Below are 10,229 nucleotides of genomic sequence, written 5' to 3'. Positions count from 1 at the left end.
AATTATAATAAAATAATTATTTGGTCAAAATATAACTAGGAGAGAGAGTCTCTATAAATGTAATATTTTATAATTTGAAGTAGCATTATTTAGCTCTTAACTCATGCTTTAATGCAATATGAAATCTAAATTATTTTAAATATTTCCTTTTAGGAATCAAGGAAGGACTGAGGTAAGATTATTTATATGAATTTTTTTTTTTAATGTGAGATTGTTTTACTTTCATTACTCATAATTAAGAGAAGGTATTGTTTGCATTCTGGACAACTCCATATCAGATGAATGGCTGACGGTCAGGAACACTTAAACATATAAATGCCCCCCTTGTTGAATAGATTCTTTTTTTTTTTTTTTTGGTACTGGGGATTGAACTCGGGTCCTTGTGTTTGTGAGGCAGACAGTGGCACCACTGAGCTAAATCCCCAGCCCTCTAATTGTTTATTTTTACCATTTTTCTTCTTTGACCTGAATAACCCTTCTTTCAGTACTACAAAACTGGGTATGATTTCAGTAATATTTTCGCATTACTTCAGTGTAATCCAAAGGCATTTATTTCATTTGAATTTTTTGAGGACTTTAGATTTTGACCTATTGAGCTTAGTTTGTAATGTACAGCACCTAGCACATAATACAGTACTATTTTTTCTATATATGATCTTTCTACATGATTGGGAGATCAGTAATTTTATGTTTGTAAATTTCTTTTATATGAAATGTGATGTTTCTTTGTGGAGATCTGGTGTATATAGTAAAAGCCATTTTAAAAGGGCACCTTGTTGTTTTTTTTCCTAAGCCTTATTATTGAGTTATCCTTATAAATATTTAGTTATATGTTAGAATATTCAAAAATAAAACTTTATCATGTACTTATGCAGTATCATTAAGAACAAAAAAAGAATGTATCCTGTTTATGAAAGCAAACTTTCAGAGTAAATATGTCACTTTCTACCCCTTACAAGTACAGTCAGTATCTTTATATTCTTATAGTAGTCATTCATTTGGTAAGGACAAGTAATAAGGATTTTTTATGAGGCTTAAAAAATGCTTAATAAAAGATTAGCATTTTAAAACAGTATTTAATTTATAGTCAGAATTGTACAGGTACTTTGAATATAAATGTCTATTGTAATAAGCTCTGGTTAATGTCTGTTAGGTGTCATTTACTTTGAATGAGGATCTTGCAAATATTCATGATATTGGCGGAAAGCCAGCTTCAGTCAGCGCTCCTAGGGAACATCCATTCCTCTTGCAAAGTGTTGGAGGACAGACCTTAACAGTATTTACTGAGAGCTCATCAGGTAAGTGAGAATGGAATTATTTAATAGGATTGCTGTACATGTTATATAGATTTGTTCTCTCAACATATACTATTTGCTTAAATTTATTACCAAGCCTGTTCCGTGTATTATTCCATCTCTTTTCATGCTATTTCTCTGGTTTATATTTTGTTGTGATTAATTAAATTTTGGCCATTACTTGAGAAGGGTTTAATTTTCCTTTAGGGAGTGAATATATAGAACAAAGCAGATGGAAGAAAGTGGTGTGTCAAACTACATGCCTTCTAAGATGTTGAAGAAACAACATTTCGAGTTTTGCTAGGATATGGTCATCCTTGTCTGTTTTGTTAAATTGATATTCAGAAAGTAAAAATTGTATTATAAAAATACTGCTTAAGGGCCAGGGATTTAGCTCAGTGGTACTGTGCCTGTCTTTCAAGAGCAAGGACCTAAGTTCGGTGCCTAGTACCCCCGCCTCCCAATAAATAAATACTGTTTAATATTGGGGGATATTTTAGTCTGAAATTTGTGCTCCTATCCTTTGATACTAATAAGGCCTTTTTATTGTATGATAATTAACTTTTAACCTGGTGTAATGTTGCCCACCTGTCATCTCAGCTATTTGGGAGGCTGAGGCTGAAGGTCACAAGTTTGAGGCCAGCCTGGACAACTTGGCAAGACCCTATTTCAAAATTTACAAAATAAATAAAAAGGGCTTGTAATGTAGCTCAGTGGTCCTTAGGCTCCCCAGGGACCCCTCCCACCACCATCATCAAATTAACTTTTAATTGATATGGGCTTTCAAGAAGTTTTGTGTGTAGTTTTAAAATTGTATGTGTGATAGCAATGGGTATTTTGTCACCCAGCTACATGCTTACAGTGAGATATTGTAATAGTTCATTAAATCCGGAGCAAGTGATTCACTTTATAAATTAGAGGGGAAGTTTTCTCAGGTGTTCACGCATGATTATTTTCACTGTTTCTTGGTTTTCTCCTTCACTGAATAGAGAACATTGTTGAAACAGCTCACTTCAGTTTTTGGAACTAATTTCTCATATCTAATTTAAAATGTTTCTTGGTTATATAAAAAATCTTTGATTTTTGCTGTATCTTAAGCATTTCAAAGAACAGTTAGAAATTATAGTATGTTAAAAGCATCATTATTTTATTTTACTTATTTATGTTTTTGGTACTGGGATTGAACTTGGGACCTTGCTCTTGTGAGGCAGGCAGTGTAACCACTGAGCTAAAGCCCCAGCCCAAGAGCATCACATACTTGATAAAATTTTTGTGGTATTTTAGATTAGCAGTACTGCATAAACTGATCTAAAACATCGTTTGTTTGTTTGTTTGTTTTCCTTAATGTGGAATTTAACAAAATGGGAACATAACGTTTTGGTCTCGTGTTCTAAGGTAAAGGATTGATTTCTCTGAAGTGGAAAATGTTAAAGTAACAATGTCTTCAATATACACATTTTATACTGGAGAAAATTGAACATTCAGAAACTATTGTATGCTACATTGTTCTGGGCTTAGTAAAGGTGCATCTGAGCAGTTTGAAATTTGTCTTTTAGATTTAGATCGCTAAGATGTTATCTTCAAGATTAAACTTAGTTTTTAATAATTGAAATTCTTTATTGCTGTGTTCTATTTGAACATTTTGTGTTTCCATTTCTGGTTATAGTGTACTCTTGAGTGAATATGGTCTTTTTAAGGATTATCTTGGCAGAGTATGGAAAAGGATCAAGATTGTCATCCTTATTCTGGAATTGGACAGTTTGTTCTTGATTTTGTGCAACTGAACAATTTTTTGTAGAACAGAAACTTTGTAGATCAGAATATTTCTGCTTCTCAGCTTCATTAATTATTTTTGTCTTATGCCATTGGTCCTTTTGTGCTTTTCTGTTCTTTAATTTCCTCATTGATAGCCAGGCACGGTGGCACACACCTATTATCCCAGCTTCTTGGGAGACTGAGGCAGGGGAATTGAAAGTTTGAGGCCAGCCTGGGCAAGTTAACAAGACACTATCTCAAAAAAACAAAAAGTGATACAGTTTCCTCATTTGTGAAATGAGAATACTAATTACTTACATTTGTATTAAATATAAATATGTTTAAAATGCTTAGAATAATACTTAGTACATGGTACATGATCAAAAAATAAAAGCTGTTATTATTACCTCTTATTTTTATACACTTTGAAGTTTACTTTTTAAGTCATATGCCTGCATTTTGGCTCAGTCTGGATGTATGTTATTTGTTAAAATTCAGTGAGTATAGATTTTTTATATTAAATGTTTCTTGATTGCCTGGATGACCAAGATAAAGTTCTAGAGTTGTTAACAGTTCATCTCCTTCTCTGTTGAGTCTTATATATATAACTAACATTTGCAGTTATTAAAGTAGCAGTTCTGCAAGTGGGTTCCTTGGATCACTTGGAAGTCATAAATAAATGACTCTTTAACTGTTACATCTATGTTGTATATATGCATGCTTTTATAGGGAATAAGTTGTTTATTTAATATCGCAATATAAACAGGCATTATCTGAACAGGTTTACATTTTCCCTTAAGTTTAGAACTGTACCTGCTTATTATAAAGTTACTTTTCTAAGCTATTTCTTTGTACTTGTGCACAGGCTTATCAAATGAAAAAATTTTTTAAGAAAAATTAAAGCCTCCTTTAGAGTATGTTTAGAGGTTTAATTTTAATAGCTTTATTCTTTCTGTCAATATAGTTTTAATGTAGTTTTATAGGTTTTTGAGAGATATTTTCTGAGCCCATTTTTCTAATGGTTGAGTTCTACATATTTGGAATTGAGGGGGTGGAATTAAAGGGGACTGGTGATATACTTTACAATGTTTTCCCTTTAAGCAAAACACTGCATACCATTAACATTTTATGAACCTATTTAATTTGTTTCTACTTGGGTATTCTTATCTGAAAGAATATATTTTATTTTTAATGGCTATTTTAGGTTAGCCCTTCTTCCACTTTGTATTTCTCTGTGAAATCCAGAAAATCTGTTTCTCTATTAAATATTTTCTTCAAATCTCTATTATCTATTACCTCTGACTTTGAAAATGCCTCATGTGTTTCTCCTTTATTTCCCCTCCCACCATGGATGTTCAGGTTAGTATTTTTATCTGCTATTTGTTGGTAACTACATCCAATTTTTTCTCAATGTCATCCCAATTTTTATTTAAATTTAGATTTTTGACAGTTATAACTGCCAATTCTCAATAAAAGTGTTCATCTGTTCGTCACAGGTTTTTGTACTAAGGCCTGTGCTAGAATAGGAACAGAACAGTGGTGGTGAACCTTGTGGAACAGATCCAGACTGCAACCCAAAACCCATTTATTTATTCCAAAGTGGCAATACTGCAATTAAATCTGAATACTGAGGTTTTAGTTTAGAGAAAAAAAATCCTACATTAACATTGTTTGTCTTAAAAACACAATAACACGTGTGCTATAAGTTTGCCACCACTGTACTAGAATCTGTACATTGGGGCAGTTGATATGTGAAAAAGTAGTTGCTACTCTGTGCTCAGATGAAATTGTGTATAGAGGAAAAAAAGAGTGAGCGCTTTGCCTGAAGGAAGTAGAAAAAGCTTCAAAAGTGGAGATACTGTTTTATTTGTGTTTTGGTACCAGGGATTGACCTCCAGACTTTGAACCTGCAAGGCAGGTGGCAGAACCACTGAGCTAAATCCTCAGCCCAAAACTGGAGATATTTGGAGCTGACTTTGAAGTGTATGAATAAGTGTGCACGAATAGGAGGAAAGTGAAAATAAAATTCATTTTTTTTTTCTAGCTTTCAGGTAACCTATTTTTCAGTCTGCTTTTTCCTGCTTGCAAACCTGTCTAAAATAAATTAAATAGTCCTAGTTAGAGCAAATCAAAAAAGAGTAGTTGTAGACTTCATAGTCTAGTCTAGAAATGAAGAAAATTCGAATTGGTAAATGGGAGTAGGAAAAACGGCTTATATTTTTAGATATAGCATGTAATTTTGCCAGCTTTTGATGATAAATAGAAAGTGAGAAGTTTAGAATGGTTTCCAGGCTTTTTGAGCAGGAGTATCTGGATGGCTGGTGAGACCATGATTGAGAGCAATTCATTAAACAAATTGATATTTTTTCCTGCTTTTGGGCTTGGAATACTTCAGTGAGCAAAATCTAAGCTTTTGTGGCACTTGAATTTTTTGTTTTTTTGGTTTTTGTTTTTTTGGTATTGGTAAAGGATACAGAAGCAAACAATAAACAGAAGTAAATTAATACCACAGTCTGGAAGGTAAAAAGTTCTCTGGGGAAAGATTGGCAAGTGGGATCAGGAGCACAGTACTAGAATGAGGGTGGGGCTTGGACTGTTTTAAGCAAAGTGACCAGGATGGTATTGCGAATGCGGCAAAATGGTTATATGGAGGTAAAGGAGATATATGGAGTTAGTTAGCCAGCTAGGAGTTTTCAAGACAGGGAAGGAACAGTAATGACAAGTGACCTAGGGTGGCAGCAAGCCTGACTTGTTCTAGGAGTTGCAAGGTAAATGAGGGTGAGGTGGATAAGCAGGGGGAGGAGTAGGCTTTTAGGCTGGAGGGAAGGTAATAGGGCATAGTGGGGTCATGAAGGAATTCATAGAAGCATTGTGTACTCGGTGAGATAGAAACGGGTGGGGGGGTGGAAAAGGAAAAGAAGTCCATTACTGTGTAGCGGAAATTTGACAGAGGTAGCAATGAGAAAGTCTAACCTCACCTATTATCCAGTCCTGAATCTTAAGGAATCTTAATAAACAATCCATTGAAATTTTTTGTTATCTGAATCCCAGAAGATAGAAAATAAATTCATTTCTCCATTCCTTATTCTCCATATACTCATATTGTCAGTGATGCATTATTCTTCCATTCTCTTGACCATAATAGTTGTTAGCATCCTCTTATGTTCCCATTAGTCTATTGCCTCATTTGGTCATTTCTATAGTAGAAATCAGACAGGCATATTCTGGATACCATTTAATTCAAAATGGTTCTCTTGAAAGTTCACCTTCTTCTTGTCACATCTTCTAGAATTCCTGCCTTAATAGTAGTGTCCTGAACAGCGGCCTCTACTCTTTACCCTTGTATTTTCTTTGTCAGGAAATTATGTCTTTTACTGTCATAATCATCTTTTCCTTTATTGATCTAGCCTTTGTTTTCTCTTTATCTAGATTCATAGGGCAGTTTGGCTTATGTTACTCATTTTTGTTCCTTAATGAGACATTGTGGCTAGGGGATAGGTCCTATGCTTATTGTCATAGTGCCTAGAATAGGATTGCACACAAAGTAGATGGGCTCAAGTCATGTATTTCTTCCTAAGAATTATTAGTACTCTAAGGGTATTTTTGTTATTTAAAAGTTTTTTTTAATAATATTAGTTTTATTCCACCCCCCACCCCTTCCCCCAAGCCCCAACTCCTCCCTAAGTATAAAAGCTTTGTTTTCTAAGGGCATTTTTTTAGGCTTAAGTGAGATAGCTAGTTAGTCACAAGGGTGGCTATTTTTCTCTTAGAAGCATCTGTTTTTCTTCAGATGCTTAAGATTCAAAGTTGAATGTAAAATTCCTTTGTTCCCCACTTTATTTTTTGCTCATTATATTTTTATTTGGGCACAGATAATTTTTTTCCAACTTTTTCTTCACTAGTCTGATTTATGTGGGTGACACTTGGTTAGCTTCTCTTCGCATTATCATATTCCCCAGATAAAGTAGCAGCCAGGATAATTGGCAGTGGCCTGCTTTACTTTCATACTTTAATTTGGTACCAGCAAACATATGTCTTAGAATGCATTCGTTTATATTTGAAGAAAAATGTATGACTGTGGAAATAAATGTTCTTTGAAGTTGCTGAATACTAGTTTTTCAAAAACTAAACTGATAATGAAGAATTTATAATCTGGCTTATAGGTGCTATAGCAGATACAGTAAATGAGTCATGAATAAAGGCAGGGTTTTCATTTTTAAATTGATCTTTTTGAGTGGCTATGGGAAATGTTAATTTGGTGCATTTTCCCTGTTTGTTGTGATCAGGTATGTAATATTGAAAGGTTTGAATCAAGTTTTCTGTGTTTGTGTGTGTGTGTTAGTGTTTAACGTACAGTTGCTACTTTCTTAAATTGTTTTATTACGGGTTTTGTGTGTGTGTGTGTGTGTGTGTGTGTGTGTGTGTGTGTGTGTGTGTGTATTGGTACTGGAGCTTGAACTAGGGAGCTTGCGCTTGTGAGACAGGTGGCAGCACCACTGAGCTAAATCCCTGGCCCTTATTACTGATTTTATAAAAGGCAGGTTTTTTTGTTGTTTGTTTGTTTTTCTGTAATGGGGATCAAACTCTGGACCTTGAGCTTGCAAGGCAGGTGGCGGAACCACTGAGCTAAATCCCCAGCCCCTCTTATTACTGATTTTAGACATGAATTACACTATTTCTTAATGCATATTACTAATTGCTCCCTTGATATTTTATTTAGCTTCATCTACAATATTTGTAATTATTATGAATCATGTTAATGCAATTCTTTACATATATTAACATTTTTTTGTGAAAAACTTATTTTTAAAAACATTAATGGGAAGAGTAGCATTTTGCATTATCTCATCAATGTCTAGCTTAAAAGACAAGCTTCATCTCCACTTCTGTATTCACACTATTGTAATATATTGTTTTGGTTTAAGTATCTGAAGAAAATCTACCTCTTACATAGTGGAAAGAGGACCAGTAATTAATTCTTCAAGTTGTACTTTCTTAAATACAGTGGCAATACAGAATCTGAAACCATCAGTGAACTCTTAATACTTTACATTAAAATTCATTGGACTGTCTTGCACTAGGAATGAATCTCTTACCCATGTATAATTTTGTAACTTCATCTTTCATCTGAAGAATGTTAGAACTGAGCTATGCAGTTCTTTCAAATGTTGACACATTTCATTATAAAATATCAGAAATCTACATTCATTAGCAGCATCCCTGATTTCATCAGAAAAGTCTTCAAGGGTTGGGAAGCTGTGAAGCTTATTGTGATAGGTAAGGTATTTTAAACTTAAAATTTTTCATATTGAGGGGTGAATTTTATTAATGGCAGCAAATACTGCTCAGTAGTTTTCTTTGAAAGGATGGGCATTTTTCATTGAATTTTTAAAAAATTATCTTTCAGCTACCTAAGACTGAGTCATCATAGTTTTTCTGTCCATTATTCTTTCAAGTTAACAGTGATCTTCCATGTAAGACACAGCTAATACAGCTTCCAGCTTGGGTATACAAGTATTTTCTAGGTACTTACCATCTTGGCACTTGGCCGTCTTAACTCGGTATTCTGAAGAAGCACAGTGCATCCTTCCCATTTTATGTCACAGAATGGTGAAGAACGTGTACCATAGGGCTGAAATTTAAGCAAACATGTCTTACTGTTCATCAAAGACATGGAATAAAGCAAACTTTATTTAACTACATATGTGAGGTGGTAAGTAACACTGTGGTGCAGTTTGTCACAACTGCCTTGGTTTGTGTGGATGCTACCATTTTCACCTACTGTTGCTGTTTGTACCATCTGTGCAAATATCAGCACAGTGAAAAAAGCAATTAAATATTTTAATGAATATAGTTTTGACCTTGTGGATAGCCAGATCATCTTGACTACTCCCAGGGATCCATAGGCCATACTCTGAGGAATGCTTGAATGAACAAAGATTGCAAGTGGCATTAATAAAAGCAACCTCCTTCCTCCAGCGATTCTTAGGGCAGCATCATTTATAACAGTGTTTGAGGTTGGCACTATATTACGAGTGTAATACATATTTTTAAACTGGATTTGAAACACAGTTAAACAATCTCCTTCAAGTATTTATTACACTTACATTGGTATATAACTTGCCTTCACACATATCTAATTCTCTCCCATCAGCCTCATGAGGAAGAATCTTTGAGAGCTCCATTATGTAGACAAATGTTCAAAAATTCTGAGATTTGATAACTAGATCTTCTATTTCCACATACTTAATATCTTGTTTAAACAGTCTTTCTCTCTTTTTTGGTACCGGAGATTGAACTCAGGACCTTATGCAGGCATGGTAGGTGGTGGAACCACTGAGCTAAATCCCAGACCCTTAAACAGTCTCTTTTTAAAATAGGTAACAGAAATGCCACTGCAACTTACTTGTTGGATGACTTCCTCTATTCAGAGTTTTCCCTCTGCTCCTAGTACTTCACTGGATCTCCAAGCCCCATCGCCCTTAGCAATCACACTGGGCTTTCTCACTCTCTTAGTGTATTATGTGCAAAGGCCTTGACAGGAAGAAGGAATCTCTGATTATTGCTTTCTTTGCGTAAACAACCATGCCTCTGAACCCTTGGAATCATACCTGTTCTGACAATCTTATATTCATGAGAAAGAACAAACTGAAATAAAAATGTATGATTTTAGTGTTATGTATAATTCCTGCATAACCTAAAGTTTGTGGCTGACTACACAGGTTCATTTTTGGATTTTATTGCCAACTTCCTGAGATATGTTTATTCTCTGAAAAACTAGCCCTAATAGAAAATGTTATTATATTCAGTAGCTGGAAAGAGAGTAAAAGAAATGCTTGTATTCCTCACATTCAGGTATGCATGCATAAATATTAGATTGGGCTTATGCTGTGACTTTAACGACCTGAGAGGTCGGTAGTGAGAAAGATTAAAAAGTAGGATAATATTAATAAGATTAATATGATGTAGCGTAATAATAAGGAGTAATATTTAGAATCACAAATTAAATTCTTGAAACATGGTTTACAGTACTCAGTTTTTAAAATAATGAAATAGTTTAGTCCTTCAGAAAAGTATAACCTGTGCATAATTTTTTATTTAAAATATTATATATATATATTTTTTCTTTTTATTGAGTTTATTGGTACAATCTAGGTATACAGTACAATTACATTCATC

General features: G+C 34.1%; 1 protein-coding gene across 3 annotated transcripts in view; it reads left to right on the top strand.

Annotated features, from left to right (window-relative positions):
- Gtf2f2 (general transcription factor IIF subunit 2) overlaps positions 1–10,229 on the top strand; it is a 149,877-nt gene that overhangs the window by 25,814 nt on the left and 113,834 nt on the right. For 2 of the 3 annotated variants that reach the window (XR_782787.3, XM_010637048.3), the window contains exon 4: positions 1,154–1,298. Coding sequence is in view for 2 of the 3 variants with exons in the window: in XM_010637048.3 (XP_010635350.1) it covers positions 1,154–1,298 (145 nt within the window). In the remaining variant the exon portion in view is untranslated. Of the gene's footprint in view, positions 1–153; positions 173–1,153; positions 1,299–10,229 lie in introns of all 3 variants that reach the window. The other variant, XM_010637049.3, reaches the window with a different exon arrangement.

Source organism: Fukomys damarensis, unplaced genomic scaffold (genome assembly GCF_012274545.1).
Source record: "Fukomys damarensis isolate Sample0158 unplaced genomic scaffold, DMR_v1.0_HiC HiC_scaffold_38, whole genome shotgun sequence".
Lineage (NCBI taxonomy): Eukaryota > Metazoa > Chordata > Mammalia > Rodentia > Bathyergidae > Fukomys > Fukomys damarensis.
This window is presented reverse-complemented; position numbering and strand designations above follow the sequence as displayed.